General features: G+C 48.0%; 1 protein-coding gene across 4 annotated transcripts in view; it reads left to right on the top strand.

The window, feature by feature from the left end:
• CTTNBP2 (cortactin binding protein 2) overlaps nucleotides 1-15,167 on the top strand; it is a 108,794-nt gene that overhangs the window by 16,456 nt on the left and 77,171 nt on the right. For all 4 annotated transcript variants that reach the window (XM_069976410.1, XM_069976418.1, XM_069976429.1 and 1 more), the window contains one exon: nucleotides 1,177-1,284. In XM_069976410.1, coding sequence (XP_069832511.1) covers nucleotides 1,177-1,284 — 108 coding nt within the window. The remainder of the gene's footprint in view (nucleotides 1-1,176; nucleotides 1,285-15,167) is intronic.

Genomic DNA, 15,167 nt, shown 5'->3' with positions numbered 1-15,167 from the left:
TTACAGTTTTTCTAGAATTAAACAGATGCTAGAAAATATTGCTTTGGCAGGCACATTTACATCAGCTACTTCCAGCCATGCATAACAGTTTCTTTTCTGAAGCAATGCAGAATGTTGTGAACACCTTACAGGGATCACTTTCCTTTTCACTCCATTGTAGTCGCAACATTGATCCACATTGACCATAAATATAATGATCAGTGCTAACTATCACTATTGACCATTCTTATACAGGAAGTCTGTACATAGTGGCCACAGAACAACTGACAGGCAGACTTACTGCAAATCACCATGAGGAGCCTTTAACAACCACACCAATATTTGATAAAGCCACATGTTGCCATAGTCTGGGCGTCAATACCTCAGCCACAGTGGCCACTATATGTGAAACCAGCTTCAATGTAACACTACCATCTTACTAGTTTTACAATGTTGGTCATGAGTTTTTGTGTAAGACAATGGGAAAGGACATTATTAGTAATAAGAATAATTTTCCAAATGTATATGTGTTCCCTTACTGCAGTAACACAACATCTATGCCATTTGCTTACTAGCATTCTGACACTGAAAATGATCAGATGGCAGCTTTATAGTGCAAACAGGTATGACTAATGTTTTGTTTCTCAGGAAGCCATTTACAAAGGTAGATGCATTTGTCTAGTATTTTGATAAGTACCGGAAGGCTTGAGGGTTTTTTTTTCTAAATATAAGTAATTTAGAAATCTGTATACCTTTCTGGCACCAGTTGATTTGAAAACTAATTATTCCCCCAGAGGAGAAATGTTTTTTTGTCACTTATTATCTAGTAAACTAAATTCTTAACTATACACATTGACATACAGAAATCTCAAAGTCCCCTAGATACAATTTTTTTAAAATAATTATTGGATTATTTTACTGGACACAACTACAGTTTACCTTATGAATAATATTAGTCGAGAGTTTTGTTTGGTATCAGGACTCCTCTAGACTTGAGGAATTTGTTTGCCTCATTGACTTGTACTTGGGTAACAAACTCGATTTTTTATGGTATCCAGTGATGTTCCAGTTCTCAGGCTTAATTTGGTGTAATAAGCAACTCCTCCACTTTTTCCAACTTTGATAAATCTCTTCCATTGTTTGTTCAGAAGCGACTAATCAGCTGTTTTCATAATGATTTCTTTTCTTTATTTGTAGATGAAAGATTTTAATATGGAAAATTTGAGCAAGCCAGAACTACGTTTTCTTCTAAGTATATTAGAAGGAGAGTTGGAAGCAAGGGACCTTGTGATAGAGGCCTTAAGGGTAAGTTCTCGTAAAGTCTTATTTCTAATAATGAATCACACATTTTACTGAGGGTACAGAGCAGAATATTCAGCATCTGAAGAAACGACTACATTTCAGATGAAAGATCTTGTTAACACACTCGTAGTGCAGGACTCATCACAGCTGCGCCAAGCGCAGATAAGCCAAGAAGTCACATACATTGAAACTTTTGTTGGGCGGGGGATGTTGGGAGGATTATGGCAGCATGGTGTCATGGCATGTCCTGCCCCTGCACTGTATCTACTGCAGTTTATGCCTGTGCGTATGTGTAGATTAGAGCTGATATGTACCTAAGAGCTGGCATTTATTTCAGTAAAGCCACATTAGCATCTCAGAGCCGCCCAGATTTATGTAGAGACGAGTGTCTAAATAAATCCAGAGTGCTTGTGCACTAGCATCAGATTATTTAAGACTGACACGTGAGATGTCGGAATCAGTAAGTCTACCCTTTGTTTATTTGTCTATAGTTGCCAATTCCCTTCCATGCAATATAATAGACTAGGGGTAGGGAACCTTGGCTCTCCAACTGTTGCAAAACTATAACATTCATGATGCCTATGCATGATAGGGGTTGTAGTTTTGCAACACCTGGAGAGCCAAGGTTCCTGACCCCTGTAATAGACTGTTAGGAGTATTATCATTTTAATTTTTGGGTTAATTTACATGTAGAAAAGATAAATCTGTCTCATCTGTGTGGGTGAATGCAGCAAAAAAATAAAATAGTGCATATAAAGGGGTGTTGGCATATGAAGAATATATCCCAAATCCATAGCATGCCCCCCCTCCCCTACTGACCCAAAAGGTCAGTGGAATAAACTAAGCCCAATACATGTGCACAGCTGGTGCAACATTCATTCTGTATGTGGCAGCCAAACATTTCCCAGCTCAAGCATTGGTCGCACATGTGTGGTCTGGGCACAATTTTGTCCCCATTCTCAGGATGGGTGGGGGACCCAGGGGTTGGAGATTGGTATTTCCCAACTTATCAGATGGAAATACCCGATTTAAACCATAATGGTGCCTTGTGTAACGCCTGGAGTAGTGGATCCACTGGACCGTCACCAGCGATGGCACTAACCTCACCAGGGAGCGGAGTCTAAGGGGCCGCTGGTTTTCACCAGAGCCCGCCGCAAGGCGGGATGGACTTGCTGCGGCAGGCGACCCCCAGGTCGCTACCCCTGGTTCGGTTGCTGGTGACGGCAGGCGAGGCGTAGCAGGAGCCGTAGGCAGGAGATGATACTGGCAATGGTCTGTAGGTGAGACCGCACGTGACAGGCAGAACACAGGAACTGAAGTATAACGGGGAAGCAGGAACCAGTAACAAGGAGTGGGGACCAGGTAGCGGACAGGGATCAGGAACAAGGACTAGGGACCAGGTAGCGGACAGGGATCAGGAGACAACAGGGAGCTGGGCCAAACGCTATGGGAAGCATGTAGAGGCTCCAACACCTGTAGTGGGGCAGGGCTGGAATATATAGGGAGTGATTGTGTGCAAGGACCAATTAGGAGCGCACTGCCCCTTTAAACCTGAGACAGCCGGCGCGCGCGCGCCCTAGGAGGTGGGGACGCGCGCGCCGGCCGGCACAGCGATGGACGGGAGCGTGGAGAGGTGAGGCGCCCCCCGGGGCTGAAGCAACAGCAGCGCCGGGTCCCTGTCTAAGGACACCGGCTGCTGCACGGGGCAGAGGGGAGTCGCGGCGGCGGCCCGGAGCACGGGACGCCGCCGCGGCCGTGACAGTACCCCCCCCTTTGGCCTCCCCCTCTTTCTGGCCTGTAGGAACCTCTTGATGAGATCTTGGTCCAGGATGTTAGCCTCGGCTTCCCAGGACCTCTCCTCAGGACCAAATCCTTTCCAGTCCACCAGGAAGAACCGTCTCCCTCTGACAGTTTTCATGGCCAGAATGTCTTTGACAATGTAGACGTTGTCAGAGACGGCTAGTGGAGCAGAGAGCGAAGCCTTATCGGAGAACCGGTTGAGAACCACTGGTTTTAAGAGGGAGACATGGAAGGCGTTCGGAATCCGCATCGTAGGAGGTAGGCGGAGTTTGTAGGTGACAGGGTTGAGGCGTTTTAGCACCGAGAAAGGACCGATGAATCGAGGACCCAACTTGTAGCTGGGAATCTTGAGTCGGACATATTTGGCCGAGAGCCAGACTTTGTCCCCAGGGAGAAAATTCATGGCGGGTCTTCTTCTCTTATCCGCCTGGTCCTTCATGCGGTCAGATGCCTTGAGCAGAGATTGTCGAGTCTGTTCCCAGATTGACTGCAGGTCAGATAACAATTCCTCCACGGCTGGGACCTCAGAGGATGGAGAGAGAGGCAGAGGAGGACGAGGATGACGTCCATAGACCACATAGAAGGGTGACTTGCCTGTGGAGCTCGAGTCCAGATGATTGTAGGAGAACTCCGCCCATGGGAGCAGACTGGACCAGTTGTCCTGGCGAGCGGAGACGAAATGTCGAAGATAACTGCCAAGGACCTGATTGACCCTCTCCACTTGCCCATTAGTCTGGGGATGATAGGCCGAAGAGAAGTCCAGCTTCACTTGAAGTTGAGAGCAGAGAGCACGCCAGAATCTGGAGACAAATTGTGAGCCTCTGTCAGACACTATATGAAGAGGAAGACCATGGAGACGGAAGATATGCTGAAAGAACAGCTGGGCCAGGCGAGGAGCTGATGGTAATCCAGGAAGAGCCACGAAGTGGGACATCTTGGAAAAGATTACGTCCCAGTTACGACCCAAATGACCGTGTCACCCGCAGATGGAGGTAAGTCTGTGACAAAGTCCATGCCTATATGGCACCAGGGGCGGTCTGGGACTGGCAAGGGCTGAAGTAGGCCGGTAGGTTTTTGATGGGAAGACTTGTTTCTGGCACAGATGGTACAAGACGCCACAAAGTCCTTGACATCTTGGAGTAGGCTAGGCCACCAGTAGTGGCGGGAGATCAGTTGCCCGGTCTTTAGAGCTCCCGGATGCCCGGCCACCATAGAGGAATGACCCCATTTCAAGATGCGTTTACGGAGTGCGGGGCGCACATAAGTCTTACCAGGAGGCAATCTCTGCATAGTAGAAGTAGCAACAGATACTAGGCGATCGGGAGGAATTATGTGACGAGGAGGTTCCTCTTGTCCCATGACATCGGATGCTCGGGATAACGCATCGGCCTTTATATTTTTCTCGGCTGGGCGGAAATGAATGGTGAAGTTGAACCGAGAGAAGAAGAGGGACCACCTGGCCTGCCGGGGATTGAGGCGTTGAGCCGATTGGAGGTAGAGGAGGTTCTTGTGGTCCGTGTAGATGTTAACGGAATGTCTAGCCCCCTCTAGGAGATGACGCCACTCCTCCAGTGCCAACTTGATAGCCAGGAGTTCACGATCTCCAATAGTATAGTTCCTCTCGGCCGGGGAAAAAGTTTTAGAAAAGAACCCGCAGGTTCTGATCTTGCCTGACGTGTCCCTTTGCGAGAGGACGGCTCCTGCGCCCACAGAAGAAGCATCAACTTCAAAAGAAAACGGCTTGGAGATATCCGGGCGAACTAGAGCAGGTGCAGAGGCAAAGGCAGACTTTAGGCTATTGAAGGCTTGTTCGGCCTCTGGAGGCCAGCGTTTGGGATCCGCCCTCTTTTTAGTGAGAGCCACTATAGGTGCTACCAGGGTAGAGAAGTGAGGGATGAATTGCCGGTAGTAGTTGGCAAATCCAAGGAATCGTTGGATAGCTCTAAGTCCCTCAGGGCGAGGCCATTGGAGAACAGCTGAGAGCTTGGCAGGATCCATCTGTAGGCCCTGGTCGGAGACAATGTACCCAAGAAACGGCAGGCTGCGTTGATGGAAAACGCACTTCTCCAGCTTGGCATATAAACGGTTGGCCCGTAATCTTCGTAGAACCTGCCGTACATGGGACACGTGGGTCTGCGGGTCGTGGGAGAAGACCAGGATGTCGTCAAGATAGACAATGACGCAGACATAGAGGAGGTCGCGAAATATATCATTCACGAATTCCTGGAAGACCGCTGGGGCGTTGCATAGGCCGAATGGCATGACCAGATATTCGTAGTGCCCATCCCTGGTGTTGAAAGCGGTCTTCCATTCGTCTCCTTCACGAATTCGGATCAGGTTATGCGCTCCCCTCAGATCCAGTTTAGAGAAGACCCTAGCTCCACGGAGACGGTCGAATAGTTCGGGGATTAGCGGAAGAGGATAGCGGTTCTTGACAGTCACCTTATTTAGGCCCCGGTAATCTATGCATGGGCGGAGGGAACCGTCCTTCTTCTGCACGAAGAAAAATCCAGCGCCAGCAGGAGACGTGGATTTACGAATGAAGCCCTTCTGTAAGTTCTCCCGGATGTAGGAGGACATGGCTTCAGTCTCGGGCACAGAGAGGGGGTATACTCGACCACGTGGAGGAGAAATTCCTGGAAGAAGGTCTATAGGGCAATCATAGGGCCGATGAGGTGGTAGAGAGTCCGCCTCCTTGGCCGAAAAAACATCAACGAAGTCATGGTATTCCTGCGGTAGTCCCAAATGAGGCTTGGCGTCAGCCGGTGACCTCGTAGCGCACTTGGGTTGAGGAGGTCTCAGACACCTATTTGGACAGTCCAGGCCCCAGCTGAGAACCTCCCCAGTTCTCCAGTCCAGCTTAGGGGTATGTAGTTGCAGCCAAGGGAGACCCAACAGGATGTTGGAAGAGGAATGGCGCAAAACGTAGAAGGAGATCCTCTCCCGATGTAAGGCGCCCACCTGGAGGACTAAGGGTTCCGTCTGGCAGTGCACAGCTTCGGAAAGAATCTCGCCCGTGACCGAAGAGATAGACCGGGGTTGGGTTAGCTGTATCACGGGTAGCCGCCATCTTTGGACAAATGAAGCAGAAATGAAACTGCCCGCAGCGCCAGAGTCGATAAGGGCAGTAGTCTGGAGAACTTGCCCTGTGGGTGTCTGGATGGAGACTGGCATAGTCAACCTTGGAGAGGTGGCATTCACACCTAGGGAGGCCTCTCCCACCGGACCTAGGTGCGAGCGTTTCCCGGACGCTGAGGACGTTGGGGACATCTCTGCCGGTAGTGATCAGCGCCCCCGCAATAGAGACAGAGATTCAGCTCCATTCGACGGGCTCTCTCATCAGTCGTCAGGCGAGCTCGTTCCACCTGCATGGGGACTTCCGGAGACGACTGGGGCATGGGAGCAACGGGACTCTGGAACACCGGTGCCAGCCGAGGATGGCGACGGGGCAGACTCAGTCGTCGTTCCTGCCGGACCTCCTCCTCTCTCTCGGAAAATCGGTTGTGGACTCTGGTAGCCAGTAGGATAAGATCGTTCAGAGTTGTAGGGAGGTCGCGGGCGGGGAGCACGTCTTTCACTCGACTGGATAGACCCTTCTTGAAGGTGGCTAATAGGGCGGCCTCGTTCCAGTCCAATTCAGCTGCCAGGGTGCGGAACTGGATGGCATAGTCACCAACAGAGGAGCTCCCTTGAGAGAGGTTGAGAAGAGCAGTCTCAGCTGAAGTGGCACGGGCAGGTTCCTCAAAGACGGAGCGAAACTCGGCCAGGAAGGCCCGGAGATTGGCAGCAACAGGATCATCACGGTCCCACAGTGGCGTGGCCCAGGCCAGAGCTCTACCCTCCAATAGGCTGATGATGAAAGCCACTTTAGAGCGCTCGGTGGGAAACTGACTACTTAAAAGTTCAATATGCATTGTGCATTGAGTCAGGAATCCCCTGCACAACTTGGGATCGCCTCCATATTTACTCGGGAGGGCCAATCAAAGTCTGGAGGTGGCTGCAGGTGGTGGTGAGCGCTGGGCGGTAGTATGCTGCTGTAGGGCGGCAGTCAATTGCTGGATTTGCTGCGACTGTTGCTGGATCTGTTGAGCCTGTTGAGCGACCACTCTGGCTACGTCACGGAGATCAGGCACCTCGCCGGGATCCATGGTTGGAGCCTACTGTAACGCCTGGAGTAGTGGATCCACTGGACCGTCACCAGCGATGGCACTAACCTCACCAGCGAGCGGAGTCTAAGGGGCTGCTGGTTTTCACCAGAGCCCGCCGCAAGGCGGGATGGACTTGCTGCGGCAGGCGACCCCCAGGTCGCTACCCCTGGCTCGGTTGCTGGTGACGGCAGGCGAGGCGTAGCAGGAGCCGTAGGCAGGAGATGATACTGGCAATGGTCTGTAGGTGAGACCGCACGTGACAGGCAGAACACAGGAACTGAAGTATAACGGGGAAGCAGGAACCAGGAACAAGGAGTGGGGACCAGGTAGCGGACAGGGATCAGGAACAAGGACTAGGGACCAGGTAGCGGACAGGGATCAGGAGACAACAGGGAGCTGGGCCAAACGCTATGGGAAGCATGTAGAGGCTCCAACACCTGTAGTGGGGCAGGGCTGGAATATATAGGGAGTGATTGTGTGCAAGGACCAATTAGGAGCGCACTGCCCCTTTAAACCTGAGACAGCCGGCGCGCACGCCCTAGGAGGCGGGGACGCGCGCGCCGGCCGGCACAGCGATGGACGGGAGCGTGGAGAGGTGAGGCGCCCCCCGGGGCTGAAGCAACAGCAGCGCCGGGTCCCTGTCTATGGACACCGGCTGCTGCACGGGGCAGAGGGGAGTCGCGGCGGCGGCCCGGAGCACGGGCCGCCGCCGCGGCCGTGACACCTTGTCTTCAGAAAACTGCACAGCTTTTTGTTAGTATATTGTTTCAATTACATGACAAAATCCTATAAGCCAAATTATTTTTTGATATGTTCCTAATAAGCTATTTTTTCTAACCTAAATCTGTGACCTTCAATGCAGAGGCAGTTTGGGTGACAGTACAATGGCAATATCTCCAGGGTTTTATTCATGAATTTATTTCACATGAATGAATATTGCAGAGAGAAACAAATTGCTAGAGAAATATTTTATTACATACTTTTATCAACAACTGTTTACATACAGTACGTATTACAAGAAAACTATGAATTTTTTAAAAATCTGCTTTTTTACCAAACAATGTTCATTTTTCTGATTTATTAAATGAATATGATACTTAAAGAGGTACTCCAGTGAAATCTAAAAATCCAGAGACAGCAGGTGGTGGGGGGAACATAATAAAGAATCTATACTTACCCGTGCCAGTGTAGCATCACCAGCTCATTAACTGCAGTCAGGCTCCAGTTTCTCCTGGCTTCCTGCATGCCATGTGTCGATGGGAAGTACCTGCTCAGCCAGTCAGTGACTGCAATGGTGTCTTGCCCTAGTCACTGACTGGCTAAGTGAGCATTTCTTAGTTGGGACATGACAGGAGTGGGAGCTGCAAGAGACTGGTGGGGGTCTGTGAGCTGGTGATGTTATGCTGCAGGAGCTCGGAAATGGGGAAGTATAGATTCTTCAGACAAAACAAAGAAGGAAAGCTATACATCATAAAGGCTGCACACCACAATGAATATCAATAAAACACACTTTTATTGCATCAAAAAGCAGGGTGGTCAGAAAATTCAATACAAAACATAGAAGCAAAGGGCCTGATCCCCCTTCTTTTGATGCAATAAAAATAGTTTAAGAAGTGTAAGAAACTTACACAGACCTAATGACTGCCGTCACCGTCACCAGGCAGCTCCTTCTTGTCAGGATGAGTCATCAGCAGGAGGGCTGCTCTAGGTCCTGTTACAGCAGCCCTCCTTCCCAGTCCAAGTGATGGCTTGCAGTTGTTCAGCCAATGGGAGCTGAGCAAGCCTGTCACCTGACAAGGCAGGGGAGGGGGAGGCTAGTGTAACAGGAGAAGGAGCTGAGAGAAAAGCTTGGTGACGGTGACGACCAGGGCCGTCTTACCCATTGGGCAGGGTAGGCGGCTGCCCGGGGGCCCTTGCGTCCTAGGGGGCCCCTGCCCTCTGGGACACACCTGTATATTTTGCTTTATAAGACGCACTTATAAAACTAAGTGCGTCCTATAAAGAGAAGACGGCTTCCAAGCAGGGCTGAGCACCGCAAGGAAGCCGTCCTGCCCGCCCCCTGTATTGCCGCTCACTGTGCATATGCATAGTGAGCGGCCCTGAGCGACCCCCTCCGCCCGCCCCTTCTATCGCTTCTCAGCTGAGCCGATCAGAAGCCCAGGAAAGTGCAATGAGCAGCACTTTCCTGGGCTTCTGATCGGCTCAGCTGAATGGCGATAGAAGGGGCCGGCAGTCCAGTTACTCACCCGTCCGGCGGCCCCAGCAGCTGATGTCTCCCGTCAGCGCGTCACTCCCGTCATCCTCCGGGCACAGGCAGCGGGGTACAGAGACGCTGTCTGTGTCCTGGATGTGTCGTGCAGCCGGACACTTCCGGCACAGGCAGTCTCTCTGTACCCCGCTGCCTGTGCCTGGAGGATGTCGGGAGTGCGCGCTGCCGGGAGAGGAGCTGCTGGGGCCGGCGGAAGGGTGAGTAACTGGTTTGTTGTTTTGGGCGTCACTGGCTACTATGGGGGCACTGGCTACTATGGGGGGCACTGGCTACTATGGGGGGCACTGGCTACTATGGGGGGCACTGGCTACTGTGGGGGCACTGGCTACTATGGGGGGCACTGGCTACTATGGGGGGCACTGGCTACTATAGGGGTACTGGCTACTATGGGGAGCACTGGCTACTATAGGGGTGCTGGCTACTATGGGTGCACTGGCTACTATGGGGGGCACTGGCTACTATGGGGGGCACTGGCTACTATAGGGGTGCTGGCTACTATGGGGGGCACTGGCTACTATAGGGGCACTGGCTACTATGGGGGGCACTGGCTACTATGGGGGGCTCTGGCTACTATGGGGGTACTGACTACTATGGGGGCACTGGCTACTATGGGGGGCACTGGCTACTATGGGGGTACTGGCTACTATGGGGGGTACTGGCTACTATGGGGGGGTACTGGCTACTATGGGGGTACTGGCTACTATGGGGGGCACTGGCTACTATGGGGGTACTGGCTACTAGGGGGGGCACTGGCTACTATGGGGGGTACTGGCTACTATGGGGGGCACTGGCTACTATGGGGGGCACTATATGCAAAGATGTGGGGGATTTGATGGCGGCGGTTGGGGGGGGGGGCTATTTGCACCTCTGCCCAGGGGCCCATAATGCTGTTAAGACGGCGATGGTGACGACAGTAATCAGGTCTGTGTGAGTCAGGACACTTCCTGGTGGGGGGTGGAGGGGGGAAAAGACAGGGAAGGGAGGCAGATAGGTGATTGAAGCACATTACACAGTTATATAACTTTGTAATGTGCTTCAATTACTGGGAAAAAGTTTTTCATGGCACTTGTCCTTTAAGGATTAATGTAAGAATGTGCGGAGCCTAACCTGGCCCTTAGGCCTGACTGTCCCCCTGGCTTCTGCTTCTTCTTGTGCCTTGTTTGAGGCTAGTATGAGGCTATTAATAATTCAAGATTTTTTTACTTTAAATATACAGACATTCACACTGCAGGAAGCTTTCTTTCATGCACTTTGTACTAGTAAGAAAATATCTGCAGAGCAGCTACTTCCCGGGGGTTTTAGAAGCCAAGCAGTTTGATGTTATTTGATCCTTTTACAAGTATGCCCTTGACCAAGAAAGAGTGTTCTTTTCCCCCTCATAAATATACAACTGAGAATAAATCTGGGGTTTTAATCTTCTTTTAGAAACCTTATCATCATCACCCTCTGAATCATTTCAGTTATGTCAGTAAAAGTTAAGGCACATTTCCCGATGAGAACCGTTTCTGTAGAACAGAGGAATTATGAACTATGCCTACTAAGAGTCATGGCCAATTCACAACTTATTTGTCACTATTTTGGGATCATCTAAAGCCACAGACAGTTTGTTAAGTATGATGACAAGCTCAAGTGGGCAATTTCCAGAGCTTAACACATGAAATTTGCATGTCATGGAGCAGGGCCAGTCCCACTCTGGCTTTGCAGCAGTCTGTAAAGGCAACATTGACATCAGAATTAATAGGACTTTAAGTCAGGTAGAGAAAGTCAGGAAATTATTGCTTAACGTCTCTAGAAGTCCCTACAAGAAATTTACAGCCTCTTAAATCTTAGTTAAATGTTGTACAGTCCAATTTACAATCCCAAATTTAAATGTGTGAATATACTGGTAATCTTTTAATCAATATTACAAGATTTAAAGGGATTGTCCAGACTCAAAAAGCATGGACCTTTCTTGCAGAAACACCAGCTCTCATGTCCATAGTTTTGGGTGGGGTTTTACAGCTTAGTTCCATTGAAGTGAATGGAGCAGAGTTGTAATACATCCTAGGGAGAGGGGTGATGCTGTTTTTTGCAAGAAAATTGTTGTGTTTTTAATCCTTTAAATTGCTAGATTACTGTCATGACTGTTCCAGATAAACCCTTGGTTTTGAGCTATGGCTGTTTTGACAAAGGTTACGTTCCTGCTAGTTGTTCTCATGTTTGCATTTTACTGTTGTGAACGTGGTTGGATTCTGTATTGGCCTAATTGATCACTTTCTGGTTGGCTCCCTGCATCTTCTGGAGTGAATTCTACCAGCACCTTACCGGTTAACTCCTTGCCTGGCCAGTTATTGAGAGTCCTTTCCCGCTGTGTTATAATGCGTTTACACAGACAAATTTATCTGACAGATTCTTGAAGCCAAATCCAGGAACAGACTATAAACAGAATATACCAAAAAACACTGATTGAGCATAACTTCCTTAATTCAAAAAAAATCCTTTATTAATAAAAATATAAAGTGAAGATGTCATACATAAAAAAATGAGGGAAAAGGTGATGACAGTACAAAAGTCCAGGGGATACAAAACAAATATGGATCAGAAGACTATTTATAAAGATATATTACATATACAAAGGGCACAAGTTAATTAATAATACAAACAGCACAATCCCAATGAATCTATAATTCTAGGTGCATCAGTGCATGTATAGCTAACTCTCTAGACACAATTGGGATCTGTAAACGTAACACCCATGAAATTGCCACCGGCCCGAAAAATTTTTTTTTTTTACTGTAAGGTCATAATAATGTAAGTTATCCAGTCTTACCCATATTGCTGTGCCCCTTGATAAAGTGGTCATCTGCGAAACGCGCGTCGGGGTGTGCCAGGGGAACAGCAATATGGGTAAGACTGGATAACTTACATTATTATGACCTTACAGTAAAAAAAAATTTTCGGGCCGGTGGCAATTTCATGGGTGTTACGTTTACAGATCCCAATTGTGTCTAGAGAGTTAGCTATACATGCACTGATGCACCTAGAATTATAGATTCATTGGGATTGTGCTGTTTGTATTATTAATTAACTTGTGCCCTTTGTATATGTAATATATCTTTATAAATAGTCTTCTGATCCATATTTGTTTTGTATCCCCTGGACTTTTGTACTGTCATCACCTTTTCCCTCATTTTTTTATGTATGACATCTTCACTTTATATTTTTATTAATAAAGGAATTTTTTTGAATTAAGGAAGTTATGCTCAATCAGTGTTTTTTGGTATATTTTGGTAGTTTATTGAGTTTTCCTTGTTATATTGGTATTGATTGATATGCAGGATACATTGTTTTGCACATGCGATTTATTTAGTATTTCCCTGCAAATTGGAATTATTTTTGTATTTATAAACAGGAAACACATCATAAAGAAAAAGCTGAGATTTCTCCTCTTTTCAAATCCATTCCTTACTTTGGCTTAAAAAATCTGTCAGATAAATCTGTCTGTGTAAACGCACCATTAGTTCTTTTCTGTGTGCCCTAATCACCTCTAAGCCCAGGACTGGGCTTCCTTTAAGAGTCAGTCATTTACTGCACCTCATGCCTGCTATGGTGTTACCTTGTGTGCCTATACTTTCTTCTTATTCTGTTCTACCTATCCTGACTTATCGGTTTCCTGACTTTGGCTTGTTTCCCTGACTATGTGTTTACCTTCTGATCCAGTCTGTATTTTGGTCCTTTGGTTTTTTTTTTGTTTTTTTTACTTTGGTTTGCCTCATTGACTCGTTTTTTTTTTTAATAAATTGTTTATTTTTCAAATAAAATAGTCAAACAGTCTGCAATATCAATATAAAGAGAATGGAGACATTAATTATACACAATCTCAAACTATATAAGTAAAGAGGTAGATCCAACCCACAACAAATTTAGAATATAACTCAATGGTCAGAAAATAAAACAGATAGCCATGAGACTATGCCGCATAGCCAAAGAATATGTGCGGCTCCCTAGAGACTGGTAAGTAAAGAAGGCAGACTCATTAGAGGGGTTAACAGTCCCCAACCAACTATAGAAAAGAACACTATAAACTAACACAAAAATAAAAAACACTACAAGACAGGGGGTAAACACAGACTGGACAGACACATGAGGGGCAAAATAAGTGCAGCTTAACTAGGGTGGACGAGTGAACTCGTAATAAGTATCCCAGGGCTCCCATATCTTTAGAAATTTATCCACTCTGTTCTCATGTGTTGCTGTGGTATGTTCCAGTCTCCTGATATCCTGAATGCGATTAAGGAGCTCTACCGCTGACGGGATAAGGCGTTGCTGCCAGTATTTGGCCAAGAGACATTTTGCAGCAGTCAGGATATACAGGAACAATCTATCCGAGTGCTTATTCATCGTTTTGGGGCGAACGTTGAGTAAGTACGTGAGGGGGGTAAGGGGCACCACCTGACCCAACACTGCCGCCACCAGACCCTGTATTCCTCCCCAATATGGCTGTAGGGATTAGCAGTCCCAAAAAATGTGCGGTAAGGTACCCTTGGCCATGAGGCATCTCCAGCATGTCTCCGGAGTTTCCGGGTATATGCGGTGGAGCAAGTCAGGGGTATGATACCAGAAAAATAGAATCTTATGCTGATTTTCCCGGTACGTGACACAAGATGATGATTTGGCAGCCTGAGACCAAATTATTTGCCAAAGACTTCTCGGAATTGTCCACTGCAGGTACTCCTCTCATCGCACCATGTACTTGTGTGGGGTTTCTGAATCCCCACGAGGTGAATTAATCAAAGAGTATATTACTGAAATCAGCCCTTTTGTGGATGGGATACCTTTACATAATTGCTCAAAGATTGTAGGCTTCTGGAACGGTCCATATTCTGTAATCTGGGCCGCATAGTAAGAGATGTGTTTGTGATAGGCCGCAGCTCTAAGGGGCAAATCAAATCTTTCACGGAGGGTCTGGAATGGCAGTACCTTTCTAGTAAAAGGGCACAAAACATCAGCAAAATGGAACAAACATGCTGCTTGCCAGGGCGAGATAGCATCATAAGTGTATGCATCGGGGATTTGGTCAGTATATAAAAAAGGTGTCAGCAGAGAGGGTTGAGACTGTAAGGGGTAATGGTCACGACAATGGTACCACACATCTCTCGTGTGTTTCATAGGACCCAGGAGTGTTGACATGGAAGATGAGGGACTCGGAGACCAGATCACTCCACTTGGATGATAAGGAGCTATCCATAACTTTTCAATCTCAGCCCACTTAGTATAAGCCAGTAGATTGGTCCAGAATGGAATGTTCCGTAGGTGGTTCGCCAAATAATATTTAAAGAAATCTGGCATCGCTAATCCCCCATCCCCCCGTCCCGCACACAACATTGATAGAGCAACTCTATGCCTACCCCCTTTCCAAAAGGTACAGGAAGAGTGGGAGGGCAGTCATTTTCACAGCATTAATTCTACCGATTAGGGATAGGACAGTTGCGCCCACTTTTTAAGGGATTGAGAGATGTCCTGGAACAGCTGAGGGAAATTCTGTTTATACAATGTGGCATAGGACGGGGTTATGTTGGTACCAAGATAGCGGATGGAGCGATCTCCCCACTTGTAAGGGTATGAGGACTGCAATGCTGACAGAACTGACTCAGGAATATTTATCGCTGGAGCTTCGGTTTTGTGGGAGT

This window comes from Dendropsophus ebraccatus, chromosome 1, assembly GCF_027789765.1.
Source record: "Dendropsophus ebraccatus isolate aDenEbr1 chromosome 1, aDenEbr1.pat, whole genome shotgun sequence".
Classification (NCBI taxonomy): Eukaryota; Metazoa; Chordata; class Amphibia; order Anura; family Hylidae; genus Dendropsophus; species Dendropsophus ebraccatus.
Note: the sequence above shows the minus strand (reverse complement) of the source record. Positions and strands in the feature narration are given on the sequence as shown.